This window comes from Aulonocara stuartgranti (genome assembly GCF_965226115.1).
Source record: "Aulonocara stuartgranti genome assembly, chromosome: 7".
Taxonomy (NCBI): Eukaryota; Metazoa; Chordata; class Actinopteri; order Cichliformes; family Cichlidae; genus Aulonocara; species Aulonocara stuartgranti.
Window position 1 is genome coordinate 12970606 of NC_138945.1, and position 21257 is coordinate 12991862.

Consider the following 21257-nt stretch of genomic DNA (forward strand, 5'->3'; position numbering starts at 1 on the left):
TTAAGCTTAAAAAAAAAAGAAGATCACATGTAAAAATCCAAGATGTATATTTAACCTCCTAGGACCTGGCGTCCACATGTGGTGGACATCACATTTTGGGTTGTCTAGACCCAAATACTAAATTTTGCTCTACAAGGGCATGCTATCCACTTACGAGGACATTATACTGCCACTGTTCTATCGAAATTTAAAACAAATGCCCTCAATTGTGGATCTCATTTTTCTCAGAAACAAAAATCGGGTAGAAAAAAAAATCTTGTAATTCTTTGTTTTTACATTCATCATGTCCCAATATGTCCAAATATCAAAGAGAACTTAAAATGCATGCCATTGAAGAGTTCAGGTCTTGCATACTGCATACTACACAATGTATTATCAAAAGGTTGTTCTACTATAAAAAGCAAAAAAACAAGTGATTTATAATAATGGGCCACTTTATTTGTGGCCCACACATATCTACTTTAGGGGTGCAACGATACACAAAATTCACGGTTCGGTTCGATACTTTGGTGTCACGGTTCGATATTTTTTCAATACAAAAAAATGTTCATGCCTTTTTAATTTGTCATTTATTAAAATTATAAATATATATTTTAACTCAAAAGTACAGTTTTTAAATTTAACCCTAACCCTTGTGCGTGTTTTTTATTTTGACAGCGAATGCGCACCTGCGGACCACTTATGTGCAGCCCTGGTTATTTAGCTCGTCATATCGCAGCCACAGAAATTCTTTTGTCCATGAAACCATAAAGCTGCACTTTCTTTTTGCCTTATAGTCTGATTTGTCATAACTTCTCCGTTTTGTGGTAAGCTTTTCTTTGGCTGTCACTTCTTCACCCTGACCTGTCTTATTTGGCTCAGCAGAACTGAAATGCTTTTACACACTCACTCACATAAGCTCAGCGATTCTCTGTGCGATCAACCTCTCACATGTTTAAGCTTGCTGCGGGAGATTTCACTTGTCATGTTTGCATAGTAAGCTAACGATTAATAAGACGATGTCAGAGGAATTGGTGCACAAATTATCATCACTCACAGATCAGTACTGTCGCTCTCTATACACAGTTCGCACGATTGCAAAGTGAAAGCAAAAAAACGAGCGCAAATTCAAACGCGACTTCAATATGTCACATATTGACAGTGGCTCACCGATGCCAATGACATAATTACCCAGCTACATTTCTGAAAGAATGCAAAAGCATTGACATATATTTTTCCTACAATAGCCCAACGGGCAGGGCAGAGATAGATTTTGGTAGCCCGACTGAAAAAATCGCTAGCTCCGGGACATCGGGCTAGCGATATTGCAAGCCCTGTATCTGATTGAGGAATCACTCATCTTTGGAAAAGAGAGTTTATTACAGAGAAATGGCTCTTTCCAAAATAAAAGCTATACTATCCGCTTCTTCTGGGCTATATTCTCAGCAGCATAAGGAGAATCATGTGCTAACAGCTGTCTAAATGACTCAGCTAAAGTTAGTAGCATGCTTGCTTTTTTTTGTCTGCTTCCACTTGTCTTTGCACTAGGATGATGTCGGCGTAAATGTGCAGTCATATTCGTTGTGTTCCCACTAGTGCTTTCAGGTTAATCTCGTTGAAATGACCTTAATGCCACAACACGGCAAATCTCCGTTAACGAGCTACCGCCGATCGCTCTGTGCATGGGGCTAGACGGCCAACACGTTAACGAGCTAACTGCGCTAGCACACTAGTTCACACCAATGTAATTGAGCATTGCATGGCACATCCAACATACTGTTTTACTTTAGTCCATGACTCGCTTACCTTCAGGGTCATACGTCACATGAAAACCAAAATAATTCCAAACGCCAGATCTGAATGAGGGTGGGGGAGGTGCCCTGCGCTCTTCCTTCTGACTATGCTGTCTGTGTTGAGCGCTCACTGGATCTGCGCTGGACAGTGCAGCCTAGGCGGAGTAGTCGAACACAGATTCACTGAGTGCTCAACACAGACAGCATCGTCAGAAGGAAAATTGATAAAATAAATTACAAATGTTGTATTGTTCGATACATATGCGTACTGAACCGAAAGCACTGTATCGAACGGTTCAATATCGATACGAATATCGTTGCACCCCTAATCTACTTCATACAAATCATAATGCAGCAATTCAGTGCATTTATCAACGTGACCATGGTCAAGAAGACCTGCTAAATTCAAACAATGTATTGAATAAGCAAGATTTAAGTGACTTGATGCGTGGTATGATTATTGTCTGCAAACAGGCTGCTTTGAGTATTTCACACACTGCTGATGCACTGATATTGTTCTACATAACAATGTCTAGGGTTCATGGAAAATGGCCAGTGGAGAACATATCTGGCGCGATGCAAAAATATCTTGTTGATGACTTCAGAATAGAATGGCCAGACAGCTTCAAACTGATAGTAAGGCGACAGTAACTCACCTTGTTACAAACAAGGTATTTCTGAAATCTGAACACACAACACATCAAACCTTGAAGCAGATGATCTACAGCAGCAGAAAACCATACTGGGTGTTAGTCTTGTCAGTGAAGAACAAGAAAGTGAGCCCACAATTCACACAGGCCATCTGTCCTGCCATCTATCATGTGCCATGTTCAGGCTGATGATGGTGGTGTTCAGGATGGTTTCTTGGCACACTGTGGGCTCCTTAGGACCACAGCCTGCTTCAGTACTTTTGGTAACCCTGTTCATCCCATCACATTACATGTTTAGTTCAATGTACTAGAAATGGCCTCCACAATCACCAGATCTCAGTCCAATAGACCACCTTCGGGATTTGGTGAAAACGGGAAACGTGCAACCAGCTGCATGCTGCTATTGTGTAAATGTGAAAATCTCAGAGGAATTCCAGCACTTTGTTGAATCACTGCCATGAAGAATTAAGGAAGTTCTGAAGGCAAGCGTAGGTCCAACCCACAACTAGACAGGCACACCTGATAAAGTGATCAGTTTGGTTGATCTCCCTTTCAAGTTATCTGTTCAAGCATTCCTGCATCAATCCCATGTCTTCTGCTAATTTGCAGATCGATCCCTGTTTGTCCCATTCTGACCAAAACAAAAATCCATTAAACAATCTAATTTTGCATTCACCTAAAAAAAAAACTTTGCAAATAATCCTGCTCCTTTGATATGCTATGAGTAGGCACCTGATGACACATGCTGCACTTTAGTTCATTTGCACCAAAAGCTCTTCCTCAGATGCCTTAGGATGTAATAGTAGAAGTTTGCATCCATTAATGGTGAACAACCCAGTGAATCTAACAAAGAAACCATTAACACGCTCCCGGTGAAAGCTCCTGCTGGCTTCATGTTTCCAAACTTAAAACTTCTATTTGTTTTCTGTCTTGCTGTCAGAAACTCAGTTCTCATCATTAGCCTTGACCATCGTAAATGAAAAATGGAGAGATTCTTGTACAGCACTTTCTACTCTACCACTCAAATATATACAACATGTCTAACTCACCCATTAACACCGGCACTTTTTTCCATGCTTTTTCTACCCACGTGCCTTCTATCCAATCAAGATTTCAGACAGCAACTTGGGGTGGCTGTAGCTCAGGAGGTTGAGTAAGTCATCTACTAATTAGGAGGTTGGTGGTTCAATCCCTGACACTGCTGCAGTCTACATGCCAAATATTCCTGGGCAAGATGCCATTCCTAAGTTGCTCTTCAGTGCATCCATTGGACATATGAATGTTTGTGTGAATGTTAGACAAAAAGCACTTGCATTAAAAAAGTGCTTGACTGAATGAAGCAACTTGTTGACTACTCAGGAAGTGCAGAAAAGAACCAGTTCATTTATCATGTACCACTCTAGTCTACTTCCACAGACCACCCTGTTCTATGCAAGCAGTCAGAAAGCTCCACTGGAAGCTTTGATATACAAGGAGATGAGCTACATGTAAATCAGAGGTGTGGTTTTTTTTTTTATTTTTTATTTTTTTGTCTCTATACATGTAGTAGTAGAACCTTCTGACCACAGCTTATGTTAAAAAAAGTGTAAGCTTGGAAACACTCACCCAGAACTAGAGTAGGCCAGTTGGCAATTCGGGCCTTCAGACCTTGATGGAAGATTTCATGCAGAAACATGATGGTCTCACTTCATAGCGAAAGAGAGGGAGAGGGAGAGAGAGAGAGAGAGAGAGAGAGAGAGGAGTGAGTTCAATTCACCAAGAATGAGTTTAGTAGTATAACTATAAGGCCAGGAAGGCCGCAAGAAGGATCTAGGTTTGGTGCGTTACACCTAGACAGTTTATAGAAGCCGTTTGCTAACCAGGCTGGCAAGTGTTAGCTGATGACTTACTACATTCTCATATTTGTTCAGAAATTGATGTGTGACATCAGTATTTTATATCTAGTATATAGTTTATTACAAACTTTATTATAAACTATTACAAACAGCTGAAATACAGGATTTGTGTGAAAAGTTACGCAAAACAAAAAAAAGAGAGTTGCACCTGTTGAGGAAGATGCTGCTAACATCATCATGGCGAATGGGAGGTTTCTTGGAACTGGCAGCCATGCGGAGCGGCCTAAGGAAGCAATTCACCAGGATGGAAAGCTGCTGCACGTATTCTGTCTCTGCTTCCACCATGTTGAACACAATATGGTTCCTCTTCCTCATGCTCTCAGCGTGAGGGGAACAGATATAGTCCTGGACAATGATTTTCCACTTCCTCCGACACAGCCAGCCACGCATGAAACTCTGCACCTGTATAGCCATTGCACACTAAGTTTCTCTCACAACCTTGTCTCTCTACATTTTAATATGCAGTTACAATTCTTTACCATTTTAATTTTTTTAATATCGGGGTCTTCCTCGTCTTGGTTGTTCTGGTGCGGCTGCATCCTTTCCTTGGCTTTGTTCAATACTGTAATCTGCAACAACACAACAACAGCGTCCATATGAAAAAATGTGCAAAATATAACAAAATATAAAACATTCATGGGAACATTTTAAAAGGTAAAAAAAAGAAAAATCCCAAATAATAGGCCCCAGAATCAGTGGAGTCCTGCTGTGATTTAATTTAGGAATCTGCATGCTTTGATTTTAGAGTGCATGTGGGTGCCTGTGTGTGACAGTATGTGCATTTATGTAGCCATGCAGATGCACTCATGCATACTTCTGCTTTGAGCCTCTCAATCTCTGTGTCCTGGTCCTCCAGCTGAGTACGAAGCTGATTGGCTGCAACCTTCTCAGTCTCCATGATCTGGTCCAGATGGATGTACCTCTGCATCAGGATGTCACGTTCAATGATGATACCAGAGTAGCTAAAAGGAGCACAGGAGGACAGTACTGAAGTCGGTTAGTGTGGTAATTTAACATGTACAGAGAGCTTTGTGTGCCAATTTGTTTTAGTTATAGACTTAAACGAATGATCAGGCAGTAACCTGATATTATTGACACCTGCAGTAATATGTCATTGTGGGCAAGTAGAGGCATACTTTCTACTGAATGTTACACTAAAAATAGGAAAGACACAGAAAGTGAGACCAGAGAAAAACAGAGGTCGAGTTACGAGATCAAGTCTGTGATGTAACCATGCAGCACTACAGCACCAGTGTGACCTAAATGTGAACCGCTGCGAGCAGAAAGAACACACACTTGCACACAAATGCACACAGGCATGTTAAACAAATATGGAACAACATGAGGTAGTAGTGTCAAATCTGCATAAACACACAAAAAGAGCAGAAGGTAGAGTTTGAGTCGCACTTTTCAGCACAGCACATTTTCTCACAAAATGTGTAGGAACAACAAGATGAAATTGTGGAACATTTTTACTACAAGATAATAAGAAAGAAAAGATTTTCATTGTAGTGGAAGGTAGTGAAACAAACAGCATTATCATGTACATACATATTTCATTACAAATAAAGGCCCTGTGTTGTCAGTTTTACCATCAAAATGTACCAGAAGTATCAAGAGTAACTTCTGCAGTATTATGTTACACCTAACATTATAAGAAATGTCTTCATCCCTGAAATGCCTTCATTTGATCCAAAACACAAAACAATAATACCTAGAAAGAAAGACAACATTTCTCTCAGGAACAGAGAGGGGGGACAGTCCAGTCTCTATTCTCTATTCTGCACACCTCAGAATTCCACTGAATTGTGCTAACAGCACACTTTACTTTTTGAGGTTCTCCGAATCTCACTCGCACTGACTAAGCTGTAAAACTGTGAGGAACCTTGGAGTCATTTTTGACCAGGACATGTCCTTCAATGCATATATTAAACAAATATGTAAGACTGCTTTCTTCCATTTGCGCAACATCTCTAAAATTAGAAATATCCTGTCTCAGAGTGATGCTGGAAAACTAGTTCACGCATTTATTACTTCCAGGCTGGACGACTGTAATTCATTATTATCAGGAAGTCCTAAAAACTCCCTGAAAAGCCTTCAGCTAATCCAAAATGCTGCAGCAAGAGTACCGACAGGGACTAGAAACAGAGAGCATATTTCTCCTGTTTTGGCTTCCCTTCATTGGCTTCCTGTTAAATCCAGAATTGAATTCAAAATCCTGCTCCTCACATACAAGGTCTTAAATAATCAGGCCCCATCTTATCTTAATGACCTTGTAGTACCATATCACCCTATTAGAGCACTTTGCTCTCGCACTGCAGGCCTACTTGTTGTTCCTAGAGTATTTAAAAGTAGAATGGGAGGGAGAGCCTTCAGTTTTCAGGCCCCTCTTCTGTGGAACCAGCTTCCAGTTTGGATTCGGGAGACAGATACTATCTCTACTTTTAAGATTAGGCTTAAAACTTTCCTTTTTGGTAAAGCATATAGTTAGGGCTGGATCAGGTGACCCTGAATCCTCCCTTAGTTATGCTGCAATAGATGTAGGCTGCTCAGGATTCCCATGATGCATTGAGTTTTTCCTTTCCAGTCACCTTTCTCACTCACTATGTGTTAATAGACCTCTCTGCATTGAATCGTACTTATTATTAATCTCTGTCTCTCTCCCAACCGGTCGCAGCAGATGGCCGCCCCTCCCTGAGACTGGTTCTGCCGGAGGTTTCTTCCTGTTAAAAGGGAGTTTTTCCTTCCCACTGTCGTGAAACTGCTTGCTCATAGGGGTCATATGATTGTTGGGTTTTTCTCTGTATCTATTATTGTAGGATCTACTGTACAATATAAAGCGCCTTGAGGCGACTGTTGTTGTGATTTGGCGCTGCATAAATAAATTTGAATTGAATTGAGCTACCCTCCATAACTGGACGAGTAAATGGTGGATAGAAAGTAATTATGTACTTACATGATGGATGCAGGTTGCTGATGAACTACAAGGATAAGTTACTTTAGTTGTTGTTAAACTGAAGTGTTAAGCAGTTATTTTATACTTTTAGTGCAAGTTTTCAAGGAAACTAATACCTAGACTACTTTTGTGCTTACATTTGGCTTATAGTATATTGTGTCATGGATATAATATCATATGTAAGATTAAAACAATAATCAATAAGATTTTGAGCAGTAATGAAGGAGTGGTCTCTAACAGACACGTTGATGGTTTGGAGGAAATGATTACTGAAGTTAACTCAGAATCAGAATCAGTATCAATCAGGCGGAAAGAAAATTAGTATCAATAGTATAGATAGTATGTGTGATGTTTATGAGTCATTTCTTTCGCAACTGTTAAAACCTCTGAAGAAATTCATGACGTCATTACTAGTTAAGTTCCAACAGAGCTCTGACTCTTGGCCAGCATGGCTTCAGTGCTAGAGAGAAAGGTTTTTCTTATTTTTTTCAATCAGTGAGGAGTAGTACGGCTTCTTAGCTTCACAGTTGGCTTTTTTATAGAGCAAAAAAGCTTTTTTCCACAAAATAAAGATCTTCTAAATTAGTGAGATGTAATTTTTTACGCGTTACTTATGGGTTATCTACTTTAAGGTTCACGTTGAGACTCTAAAACTACCCTAGCCCTCTGATGCATAGTGGTCACTGGAGTGGACAGCTACTAAAACGTACATATCTCTTTAATGCATTGGTTTCTATGGTGGAACTGCATATTAGCCTCTAGAGTGCTCTCTGCTGCCATGCTCCATTGAGGTCAATTCAGTGTTCAGTTAGTGCAACTGCAAGTAAATTTCCTCTGAATCAAAGATGGCAGACAAACTGTCACCCCTGCCGACCACTGCTGGCATATCCTGTCAATCCTTCTATGCTAAAAGAGCCCAACAGGTAAAAAAAAAAAAAAATGATGATATGCAGTAACATCTAGGGAAGGATATTATCTGTTTGGAATAAGAAATTGTTGTGTCTAATATGTAGAAAACTATGATGAACCATGTGTCCAATGAAGTGGACATCATGCATTACCCACTATATTTTTTTTAACATAAGTCATAAATTGTCTCACTGTTTTTTGGGACTGTTTTGGTTATGAGTAAGCATATAATTGTTACATTTATAAACTACTCATTTAAAATATATATTTTTGTGCAGATCAGCTGTAGTTTGAGTTACTATAATAATTATTTTATCATATTTTGTAGACTTCAAATGCAGCAAAGAATAAGGCAGGGTACAGAATAGTCCAGGAAATTCCATCCAGCTCCAGTGATGATGATTTCATTGATGAGTGCAGTGATGATGAGTTCAGTGATAAGTCCAGTGATGATGAGTGGCTGCCAGAGCAGAACAGAGACATAGGAGCTACGGATGATGAAGACACAAACAGTCAGGATGCAGAAAGTGAGAACGATGAGGGGCAGGATGAAGAGGAAGGTCAGCATGATCAGGGAGCTGTGGGAGATGGGTACATGGCACCTGACCATACTCAAGCCCGCAAAAATATTTGGAAAGTCCAAGACAATGACTTTGATGGAGACTTGCCTCCTTTTCTAGGAGAGTGGAAATTGAATGTGGAGGGGAAGGATCTCATAGATTTCTTCAGACATCTGTTTCCAGCAGATCTAATTGATAATATAACATACAACACCAACTTGTATGGGAAAGAACTGTCAGTAACAGGAGAAGAGATTCACCCTCCAGCAATGCAAAAGAGGAAGACCCAGTGGGACCCCACAACCCGTGAAGCGGAGAGCAGTCACCAAAGTAGCCTGTGAGGTCAGGTTTGCCACAGGATATCACTGGCCCCAACTGACCGAGGTGAAAAATGCAAACAGATGCCATGATGTTGCGTGCACACGGAAGACCAAATACATCTGCATGCAATGCTGTGTGCCATTGTGCCCTGGATGCTTTGCAAACTTTCACACAGCCTAGCTGTGATGAACATAGAAGTGTTCGGAGATGCAGAGACTAAGATGTCAGTTTGTGTTTTCTTCCAGCATGCTAATAAGGGCTTGGTAATACTGTCCTGCATCGTTATAGAACTGTGTAGACTCAAAAATGTTTCTCTTGTTGGAGATAGTTTGCCATATTCAGGTGTAGGATTCACAGCTAGGACTGTTGATTGGTTTTGTTATTTACGTCTAAACATTGGGGCCTTATGAGTTGAAAGTTCCAAAAAAATTGCTGAGATGTTTTTCAAAGGATACAAGCAAACAAGTGTTTGTATATTTACAATAGAACACAAGGTAATTAATTTTTACAGTAAATTCACAGTATTTCATGCTAAGTGCTCGGGCGCATGTAGTCCACTGGAGTGGACAAGTTTATAACTTTATAAAAAAAACTTATTTTTGGGAAAAAAAGAGTTGGACATTTTTTTTCATGTCCTGAGAAGAATAAAAGCACTTATGAAAAAAATCTTGACCAAGGCTTTCATAATTCATGCATCAGAGGGCTTTAGAGCCCCCGAGAGCAGCCATTTGGCTTTTCTACCTTTAAAACTCGCCTTCCAGCCAAATGGCTGGTAGGTGTTTAGCTAGGCTTTAGCTTCAGCCAAGTGGAAGCTAAATTGGCTAGTCATTCATATGTAAATTAGGTTGTTACATGAGAATTCTGGAGGGGAGTGGGGGTGTGTGATTGAGGGTGTGGGGGAGCTGCTAAAAGCTGTGCACTTCCTTTTGTGTTTCATCTTGATGCATTCTCAATCATCAAGGGAAATAAATCTCCAAAAGTCACCAACTTGGAGTGTTTCAGTTTGCCATCTTAGGGAGAAATCAACACACATGGGTGTATGTCCTTTGTTGCTGAGATTTATTGATAAAAACAGTACAAAAAACCAACCATTTGTACACATATTTACAAATAATAATAAAAAGTGAGTGAGTACATTTCAACATTTTCAGCAATCACTCACAATCCTGGCACTGCCATGGTATCTGTAGTCTGCATTTACCACATGTGTATCTGTAGCAGTGAACACATCGCACAGTGGCATGATTGTTCTTGCATTTGTGTTTGACCTGACACATGGCTCTTTTTCCAGGGCTAGGTGTGGAGGGTTGTGTCCAAGGCAACTGTTCTTTTCTTGCCTTCTTCCCAGCTTCCCAACACTACCAAAAGGAAGCCAAACACTGTCACCCTTTACAACAAAACAAAGTGTGGCGTGGATGTGATGGACCAGATGGTTCGGGAGTACACTGTCTGCAGAGGAACACGGCACTGGCCAGTTGCCGTGTTTTACAACATGATTGACATGGCAGCACTGAATGCACATGTGCTGTATCAAGCATACACCGGGACGAAGGAAAGACGGGTGGACTTCCTGGTGGAGCTTGCAAGAGAGTTGGCTCACTCTCATGTAGCTGGGAAAAAGGCAAGAAAAGAACAGTTGCTTCGGGCACAACCCTCCACACCTAGCCCTGGAAAAAGAGCCATGTGTCAGGTCAAACACAAATGCAAGAACAATCATGCCACTGTGCGATGTGTTCACTGCTACAGATACACATGTGGTAAATGCAGACTACAGATACCATGGCAGTGCCAGGATTGTGAGTGATTGCTGAAAATGTTGAAATGTACTCACTCACTTTTTATTATTATTTGTAAATATGTGTACAAATGGTTGGTTTTTTGTACTGTTTTTATCAATAAATCTCAGCAACGAAGGACATACACCCATGTGTGTTGATTTCTCCCTAAGATGGCAAACTGAAACACTCCAAGTTGGTGACTTTTGGAGATTTATTTCCCTTGATGATTGAGAATGCATCAAGATGAAACACAAAAGGAAGTGCACAGCTTTTAGCAGCTCCCCCACCCCCTCATTCACACACCCCCACTCCCCTCCAGAATTCCCAGATAACAACCTAATTTACATATGAATGACTAGACAATTTAGCTTCCACTTGGCTGAAGCTAAAGCCTAGCTAAAAGCCTACCAGCCATTTGGCTGGAAGGCGAGTTTTAAAGGTAGAAAGGTAGAAGGCTGGGCAGTGCTGCTCTCGGGGGACTCTAAGTGCTAGACAGGTAAAGCCGTCTGGTGCTGGTTTAGCTCAGTGGTTGAGCTGGTAACCATATGTTACATGGCCTGAGTGGAGCAATGCAGGATTGAGTCTGACCTGCAGCCCTTTGCTGCATGGCTTTCCCATCTCTTAATAATAATACATTTTATTTAAAGGCGCCTTTTAAAATACCCAAGGACACTATACAGAACAAATGAGACAGGCATAAAAACAGGAAATAAACACACTCTTGCTCTACAGCAGGTATTTTTCAGAGTTTTATGCTACATGCCCTTCCTGATGCAACCAAGGGAAATTTGAATCGCTGGCTGGAATTAAACTAAAAACCTTTCACTTACAAGGAAATATCTAAACCACTGCAGTATGGCGCCATTAGAAAGATCAAGTCGTATACAGATGAAAATACATAAATTACAATATTTTATAACATTGTAAAAGAGTGAAAACTCTTGTCACTTCATACCTGGCCTGCTGGATGCCCCCCACCCATTCATTGCAGTCCAACTCATCCTCTGTTCGCATCTCTAGAGGTTTCTGCCCATCGTGGCCAAAATTGACCATGAAGTAGTACTATGTGAAAGAAAAGAGACAAAAAGTAATGTGACTTCATGCTTGGAAAAAAGATCTCTAATCTTAGGTCAGAGTATTTTTTTCAACAGGTTTATTCAGGCTTACAATCTAGACAATGACAGAATTATTATATGTTTTTAACTCAAGTTTAATGAAACTACATTAATGTATGTGTGCAACATACAGTCCAAATCAAAAGATTAAGACCACTTGAAAAATGGAAAAAGAAATACTATTTTGCGTGATTGGATCTTAACAAGGTTCCAAGTAGAGCTTCAACATGCAACAAGAAGAAATGGGAGTGAGACACCGACGCACTTTTAATTTCCCTTTTTAATTTCCCTTTTTAATTTCACTTGTCTTGTGAATTCTTGCTTGATGTCATTTTTTGTTGCTATTATCTTTTGTTTGTTAAAGGTCTAGTGTTGGACACATAAATAATTCAGTGACAAGGCCAGGAAACAGTCCAGATTTCAATCCAGCTGAAACTCTATGGTGGAAATCGAAAGAAATTGTCTTTGACAAGAGTCCTATAAAGCTGATCTCTCAAAAGAGAAAACTAGAACCAGCTTAAATATTATTTTTTATCAGTAAGTAAATGCCTCAAAAAGCCACTTTCCTTGTATGTCTCAAAAATTAGAGTTTTTGTGTCAAATCTGTTATTTGTTTATTGGCAACAAAGTAGAAAAGATGAATGAACATCCTCCAGCTGCGGTGATAAATTCCATAATTTAAGCCAATTGTTATACACCTTGTATACACGGACTAATGAAAATAACTGTTGGCTGCAGCCCTAAGGAACATCCACACTTGGTTCACATTTTCATATTCAGCTTCCTCGTCAGAGTTCTTGCCCCAAGTAACAGCACAAAGAGCACAAGTAACACTAAAATAGCACACAGAAAACAGACCTGCTTCCTCATGAGTGGAGGTAATAATTGGAAGAGTACAAGGACTCCACTTCAAAATGAGAATTAGTGCAAATAATACGAAGTACATACAGATGCACTTACACACATGCATCTGTAAAGATGAGGACAAAATGATTAGTATCCTCCTAAGACCTGAACGCTTCCACAGCATGCATTTTTAATTTTACTTTGCTATTTGGGCTGATTGGCACCTGATGAATGTAAAAACAAAGAATTACCACTTCTTTTTTTTAACCTAATTTTTCTTTCTGAGAAAAATGAGATCTACATATGAGGACATTCGTTTTAAATTTTGATAGAACAGTGGCAGTATAATGTCCTCGTAAGTGGATATCAGGCCCTAAGTATTTTTGTCTGGACATTCCAAAATGTCCACATCCCAATAGGAGGGTATTACCCCTAGTTTTGTCAAAATTTTCAACAAGGGCAATTCTAAACATACTAGTTTTCTTTAAAGTATTCTTATTATTGTTATTATTGTTATTATTATTTTTTCAGAAAAAAATTACTAGGGTCAACATTTTTAGCCCATGAAAATCTTTTCTCTGCAATGATGTTCTTTAGTTTGGTTATCTCCACACACAGTGTAAAACTTCAGCAAGAGTTGTCACTTAAGAAAGCCACACAGTACAGAACTCTCCTGGAAGAGGTTTGGAGTAAAAGATTGCAAAGAATCAGGAAAGAAAACTAGAGAAAAATGTGTCTTAAGACCCTTAGAACAACTCCCAAGACTCGAGCAAATGAATGAGAAAGTCGGGAATTGTATTCTCAAAGAAGACAATCCCTAGAAACCTACACAGGAATGGCTGCACAGAACAGAAAACTACACTTCAAAAGTATTTCTTATCCATTTACTAGATGCCTATGTTCAAATTATGTGATTTGCACAAAGGCGTTGACAAGGCTTGTACTTCTAGAGACAGGCAAAGATAAAGTTGCAAAATTAAACCATGACACCAATGAGTACTTTTCATGAACATGGGCGTAATTTTCACTGGCAGCCCGGTGGCACGGTGGTTAGCACCGTTGCCGCACAGCAAGAAGGTCCTGAGTTCAATTCCACCATCAGGTCTTTCTGTGTGGAGTTTGCATGTTCTCCCCGTGTTTGCGTGGGTTCCCTCCAGGTACTCTCCCACCGTCCAAAGACATGCGGCTTGTGGGGATAGGTTGATTGGATAATCCAAATTGTCACTACGTGTGAATGGTTGTCTGTCCCTGTGTGTTGGCCCTGTGACAGACTGGCGACCTGTCCAGGGTGTACCCCGCCTCTCGCCCTATGATAGCTGGGATAGGCTCCAATGCCCCCCGTGACCCTGAAAAGGATAAGCGGAAGCGGATGGATGAATGGACCTGGTGTCCACATATACGGACATCACATTTTTGGTTATTTAGACCCGAATACTCAATTTTGCTCTACAAGGGCCTGATATCCACTTACGAGGACATTATACTGCCACTGTTCTATCAAAATTTTAAACAAATATCCTCATATGTGGATGTCATTTTTCTTAGAAACAAAAAGTGGGTAAAAGAAAAAATCTGGTAATTCTTTGTTTTTACATTCATTGGGCCCCAATCAGCCCAAATATCAAAGAGAAATTCAAAATGCATGCTGTGGAAGCGTTCGGGTCTTAGGAGGTTAAATAAAATATGAAGTAGAAAAATGCAAATATAAAAACAAAGCCAGCTGTGTTAAAGCAAAACTATATCAAGCTAAATCGTTTCAAGACTGAACAAGGTAATCATAAACCCACTTCAACTTCTGGTTTTTAGTCATTTTACTTAGTGCTATTTAGTGCTTCTGCAGCAATTGTGGCAGCCAGCATGACTGCCGAGGACACTCAGCAGATGAGCCTGTGCATGTAAAACTTTGGGAGCGCCATGTATCTTTAAAATTAAAAAAAAAAAACGGTCATTGTAGCGGGGCGTGGCCTGTGGTGCCGTGCTCTTGGGTGCAGGGAAGGCAGACGCACCTGCATGGCATCCACAATCATGCCCCGCCATCATATGTGACTGCGTCCTGACTCGGGGTTGGTGGTGTTGATGTGGATGTGCACAAAACAATAAAAATATACAGAACACAACTGGGTTGGATGTTCACAGTGGTGCCAAAACCCAGGACGGGAGGCACGGCAGACCCAGGACTGGGCCAGCAGAATGAGGAGCTGGCCAGAATGGTGGCCGAGCTGGCGGCCACGCAGCAGTAGCAGGTGGTGGTGGTAGCACGCCGTTGGCAGGAAGAGGGGCTAGGGATGCCTGCTCCCCTCGCGGGGGGAGGGGAGCAGGATCAGCCGGATGGCTCCCTGGCCTGGCGATGGGGGTATGTGGCGGGGCGTGGCCTGTGGTGCTGTGCAGGGAAGGTGGACGCACCTGCGCGGCTTCCACAATCATGCCTCGCCATCTTAAATATGGGACTGGGTCCTGACTGGGTTGGTGGTGTTGATGTGCACAGAACAATAAAAATGTACAGTACACAACTGGGTCATGTTCACAGTCATTCATTTGTTTGTGAAGCTAGTTTTACAGCAAGGTCTTAATGGAAAATTTCAAAAATAAATAGAAATTTGTTAAGGATTCTGTGAGCTCACAATCAACTATCCTGTGAGGTCGCTGAGCCCCTTCTGCATTTAGAGAAAATGTCTCCAGGTTTTCTCCCACTTTGCCTCTGCAATCTAAGGCTGAGATCTTTGCAGTTTTAGAACTCTGATCACATTTTTCTGAGTATAATCTGGATGTATGATTATAATTATGCACATGGTTTTTGCTGATTTTTTCTTTACATTAGCATTAGCTGGCCGTCCAGTTGATATAGATTGCTGCTGCCTCTGCGGTAAAAGACTGCCTAACTTCTCATTTTAAAGCCAATTTGTTCTCTTTTTGTGTCGTTTCTGAAGACAACAATACCACCATTGACTCCTAAGCTTATGAATATGCTGTAATATTTAAGCTCAGTAGGGACTTCTACTTCTATATATTGCAGGCTAAATCTATTTTTTACAAGTACTTATCGTGTTTAAGTTCACTGGGGCATTTGACAAGGGTATACATAATTTAGAAAAGACACAAATACAAATCCTGACTCCACCTGTTCCACTTTATGCATGAATACAAGATTCTAATCCCTTTAAATCATAGTGAAAATCCATCCCATATCACATTTTCAAATTTCATATTTCATTTACAAGTTTGTTTGTTTTTTTAAAATGCACTAAGTAAAGTCTGACAGGAATGAGCCCATCATCAAATACTCAAAAAGCAGTCACCAGTAACTCAATGCATGTTTCAGTCCTTTTTTTTTCATTTGTCATATCGTTGTCCCTTCAGCTGTTTGCTAAACCATACTAATGAGGTTAGCACGTGTAACAAGGAACAGCAGTTCATCAAGACTTGGATTTCATAATACACCAAACTCCTTTGCATGGCAGTTTTAGGAGTACTTATCCATTTAAAAGCAAAAGACACACAAAAATAACCTTACAGTAACCTGAAAACTTTAGCATGTCTCTAACTACCTTAGCTAAACCCTGTATTTCAACATTTCACATAAAATAACTTGTATTGTTGCATTTGTCATAAAAAAATAATTAAAACTGAGCTTTAACACACACCCCTGCGTTATATTTTACGGTCTTACCAATGTTCCACACTGGTAAGCTCATAAACATAAGGGACCCTACGGGCTCAGGAGGAAAAAAAATACAACAAAACGTTAAAAAAAAGAATTATCCAGGAGTGACACAAACTTTCAATAGGCAATATGTTAAAAGTAGAAACTGCAGAGGTGCATTCACATGACAAACTCTGTTTTTTATTTAATAAATTAATATGAATTCAAAATAAATTGCTGTTTTTTCTCAAGGACAACTTAACCCAATACGACTGCAGAAATTTGAACATGGTTATGCACTAATTTTCCAGGAAAATTACTATTTTATTAATTCAGAGAAATACGATAGATTTTCTCTGAGGTCAGGCAGTAGAGATCATCTACCAATCCGGAGGTAGGAGATAAATCTCTGGCTCCTCCAGCCCATACATGGGTATGTTACTAAACTGAGTTGTATTTAAGTCATTATAGTCTGTATTTGCCAAACATTAAGTCCTTAACAAAGTCACAACCCTCTAATCCATGAGATATGGGTCAAATAAACATATAAATTACTTGCTGAATATCAGTTTTTTCCTTTCCTATGTCTGACAATATAGTTTGCTAAAAGGGTGCCACAGAGAGAAAGCAGGTCTGTATAGTAATGATGTAACAAAAAGCGGGTGAGGGACACTTGCTAGCGTGTGTCGGCTACAGACCAGAGAGGCTTAAGGGCTTGTTTGTGTGCATTGGGGGGTAGGGTGGGGGTTACATAACCATCAAGGCTTGTGCAGCATCCTTGCATTGCTAATGCGGCTTCCCCGGTCACAAGCCTGCTTTAAGCACAAGGATAACAATAAGTGAGACGAACAGACGGACAGGGACAGACAGAGTGAGAAATAGGGAGCTGTAAGCTGCCTTGCCCTGCATCGAGCATCACCGCGTTCACTCACAAAAAAACACTTCATCAGTCTGCTATGCACAGATGCAAACATGAGAGCTCCCGCTTACAGCCAGGACCACTTTCAACACGACCTGACCTGCAGGACAATGGTGCTGTGTTACTTCCTTCGTCTCTCTGAGGACATAAGCTGCGGTCTGGGCTACTTTTTATACTATGCAATACATATTTGTGTGGTTTTCACTACAGTTATTTTCATGAATCATTGTCTTTAAATTATATAAAAAATATAATAGACATTAACTATATTATTAGGATGTCATTAAAATCTGTTTTTCAAAGATAATATCATCTGTGTATAAAGAGTATAAATAATTTTATTTAATGTGTAATTAAATAAAATGTCAATAAAATGTCAAGGTAATTACAAAAACACCTTTGGGACTGAGAAATTCACATGTACCCCACTCAATTCATTAAAAAGTGTTGAAATGAAGATGAAGCAGTGTGCTTGTGTCACACATGGAAGATTAAAGTAAATATTTAGTTGATCTGAGCTAAGGTAACTTCTTGTCTCATTTTTTGGCTAACATTTCAGCTGTCCCAGGTTGTAATAAGTAGCTGCTGTTTGTGAAGAGAGGCCTTCGTTAGTTAGAAAAGTGATTCATAAGCACTAATTCTAATAATAAGTCAGCTAAAGTGGTTATAAACTGGAAACCGGTCTCAGTGTTTAAACACTCACAGAAATAAAACACAACACAGTGTTTTTGTGACATTTAGCTTGTTTCTGAACTTAAACTGACATGAACAGGAGTTAGGAGTTATGATTGCTAAACTCAGTAATGCAACAATTATGAATGCTCAGAAAACTAGAAAATGGGAATATTTGATGATTTGTATTAGAAAAGACTACTAAAAAACTTGATCTCATGTTATTGCACTTTTTAATGCTATTAAATTAGCAAAAATGCACACTCATTAAATGATCAACCTACATTGTGGTTATAAAAATTACTGTTGAAATAGATCAAATAGATTTTCTATTAAAGCTCAGTTACAAACAGTTTCTCTATTCCCGAATGTCTGTCAGTATGAGTGGATCTCCCTAATATGGTCCACACAGTGCACTTCCATTTCTAAGAAGGAGCCAATCAAAAAAGGCAAGAGGAAAAGAAGAGTTGCGGGGCAGCACCCAAGCTTTGGTTATTTTGTACTCTGAATCATCCAAAGCTACCTTACTAGAATCCAAGAATAAAAATATTGAGGTAGAAATAAGCATTACAGATCAAGCATTATGATCAAACACAGGATTTACATCACAACTTCACTGTGCAAACACATACCAAGGAGGACTGTGCCATATTTAAAATACGTACATTGTTTTGGACTTTTTCACTTAACTTATTTTGAAGAAATTACACTAGGTTTTGTTGTTATTTGGTTACACGTGTACCATACTCATAGAAAGGCAGTAGAGTACAGTAAAAGGTAGTCTCCCAATAGCACAGGTAGCACTAGTGCGTAGCAGCATCCATGTGTGAGATGCAGTTGTGTTGACTTGGTATTCAGACAGTGACTGCAGGCAAAACAACGAGCAAGGATGCTATTCTTAGTCTAGCACAGCATCATCCTAGAGCAGTACCACATGTCGGATACAAACTCACAAACAGAAAGTATTACATATTCACAGCAGAATCAATTTTCATTATTTAAAAGCACACTAGTGTGATTTATCACATTTAGCCTTTAGCCTCAGTTAAATATCCTTTCAAGAAAACGTCCATATTTTCATATCTCTGATTGTGTAACGTCAAACTTACTGTATGTCCCATTTCACCAACTACCAACTTCATCACTATGGAAACACATCAGTCAAGTGGCACATAGGTGAGGCTATAATGGGCAGCAGCATTAGCATTAAGCATGGTGAGAAGGGGGAAGAAAAAAAAAGATCTTTTAGTTGCTTTATATTTTCCTACTACTAACTATAGTACAAACGGTTTTAGCAATTATTTTAATATTATTTGACAGTTCATTTTAGCCTCTTTCAGCTCATTGTTCTGATTTATATTGGTGATTCTAAATTGCCCACGAGTGCGCATGGTCTCTCTGTGTTAGCCCTGCAACCAACTGGCCACCTCTCCACGGTGTATCCTGTATGTGGCAGGAGTATCAGAACAGTTGAGACACATTTTTTCTAAACACCGTGTCTCCGTGGCTTTTAAACCCCAAAACAGGATGCCCCCAAAATTGGTCCCTGACATATGCCTGACATATAGACTTTAAATCACAAAAGAATACAACAATGAACACAACTCCCTTTGTGTGACTTGTTTAATAGGTTTCTCTTGAAATTTCTGCTGTTTAAATAGTGACAGAATTATTTACTAACTAAAACTGCTATACATAATTCTTACTAATGGTTCGTATGTTTTTATAAGCACTGTAAATGTTTGTATTTATTTAGTTAGTTAGTTAGTTAGTCAGTCAATAAAGTTAATAACTAACTTTAATGACGGTGTTCTTTCTCAACTTTTACTAAGTAATTCTTGTGAATGATGGTGTAACTTTTCATACCTAAAAATACTCACCATTTAATAGTGTTGCATAAGTATAGTTGAGCAACTGCCAGTTTTAAGACAAACCAGAAACGAATTATTTTATAAGTATATTTGAATGTAAACGTGTATGCATTGAGTACAAAAGGGACACAGTTTCGAATGAAAATACTTTTTAAGTATAATTAGGACATAACACTTCATTTTAAGCGCAAAAGCTTTAAACCTAAATTCATCAAAATTACCTGGTGGGATATTCCACCATAAGTTAAAGGTTGTATCATGAAGGATATCTAATTACCTTCTGAATTCCTGATAGCTAGAGTTTTGGGAGGGAAAATAAAGAAACGCTGAGCAAGACTCATGACACCGTGTATGTGTGGTGAGGACTTTTTAAAGGGACTCAAGAAAGACAGAAATGAAAGAGCAAAGAAAATTGACGGTTTTTCACGCTAAAAGCACGTTTACCGTGGGACGCACCTGCTGCTTCTCAATAGCATCCTTGCTGATGGCGGACACTTTGGACGCCGGCGCCCTCTCGCATGTGCATCCCTCCAGCAGGTATATACCTGAGGGCCGTGCGCTCTGGTCGTTCTCGAAGTAGAAGAGCACATTCTGGTAGAGGGCGAAGTACTTCTCAGCCCAGCGACTGTTCTCTGTGGTCTTCTTGCTCAGGTAGCCGCGCTTGGTCCCCTCTTTGCGCGCAACCACTGACAGATACAGAGCGTGGCCCTCATTGTACCGCACGCTCTTCTGCATTATGTTTACACTGAGTCCTGTCCTTATTTTGGTCCCAACTTCAAAGAGCAAACATATGTATCACATCACGCATCCTCGATATCGCTACCGTTATCTCTACCGGATGGATATTGAAGAGAAAGTGGTTAACATCTCAACTGCAGAAAAAGGTAATCCAGGTTTACCATGGCATAAAAAGTTGGAGAGTGCATCACTCTTACCAGACTGTCAAATACACGCTCCAGTGTCAGCTGAACCGTTGAAAAGCAGCACCGCTTCAACACATCTCCATGCTGCAAAGTTCGGACATGACCTAGAAAGCCAGTGTGTTTCTGTCCTGGTGGTTAAAAAAATGAGGAAAACGACGGAGTGTGTAGTACCGCCAACAACAGCACACAGAAATAGACTCAGTGAACAGACGGTGAAAACAGAATCACGACGGACATCAGCGCTAATCGGCTTTGACATCAACTTAGATCGCCGCAGCCCGCGCGCTGCTCTCTGAGCGCGGAGCCTCGCAGGAGTTCCATTTAAGCAGCGCAAACCAAAGTGCACCAAAGTTTACACACCCACAGTTTTACACAGCACACGTTTCGCTGTGAAAAAACAAAAAAAAAAAGACGTCCCTGCTGAGGAGGG

At 40.0% G+C, this 21257-nt stretch overlaps 1 protein-coding gene across 9 annotated transcripts in view; it reads right to left on the reverse strand.

Annotated features, from left to right (window-relative positions):
- Positions 1-21257, reverse strand: part of rasgrf2a (Ras protein-specific guanine nucleotide-releasing factor 2a) — a 48666-nt gene extending 27409 nt beyond the window's left edge. For 4 of the 9 annotated variants that reach the window (XM_082541441.1, XM_082541440.1, XM_082541438.1 and 1 more), the window contains exons 1-6: positions 20349-21250; positions 11797-11903; positions 5132-5279; positions 4797-4886; positions 4466-4719; positions 4028-4107 (exon numbers count right to left, since the gene is read on the reverse strand). In XM_082541441.1, coding sequence (XP_082397567.1) covers positions 4028-4107; positions 4466-4719; positions 4797-4886; positions 5132-5279; positions 11797-11903; positions 20349-20639 — 970 coding nt within the window. In that variant the 5' untranslated portion in view covers positions 20640-21250. Of the gene's footprint in view, positions 1-4027; positions 4108-4465; positions 4720-4796; positions 4887-5131; positions 5280-11796; positions 11904-20348 lie in introns of all 9 variants that reach the window. The other 5 variants (XM_082541444.1, XM_082541439.1, XM_082541442.1 and 2 more) reach the window with 3 other exon arrangements.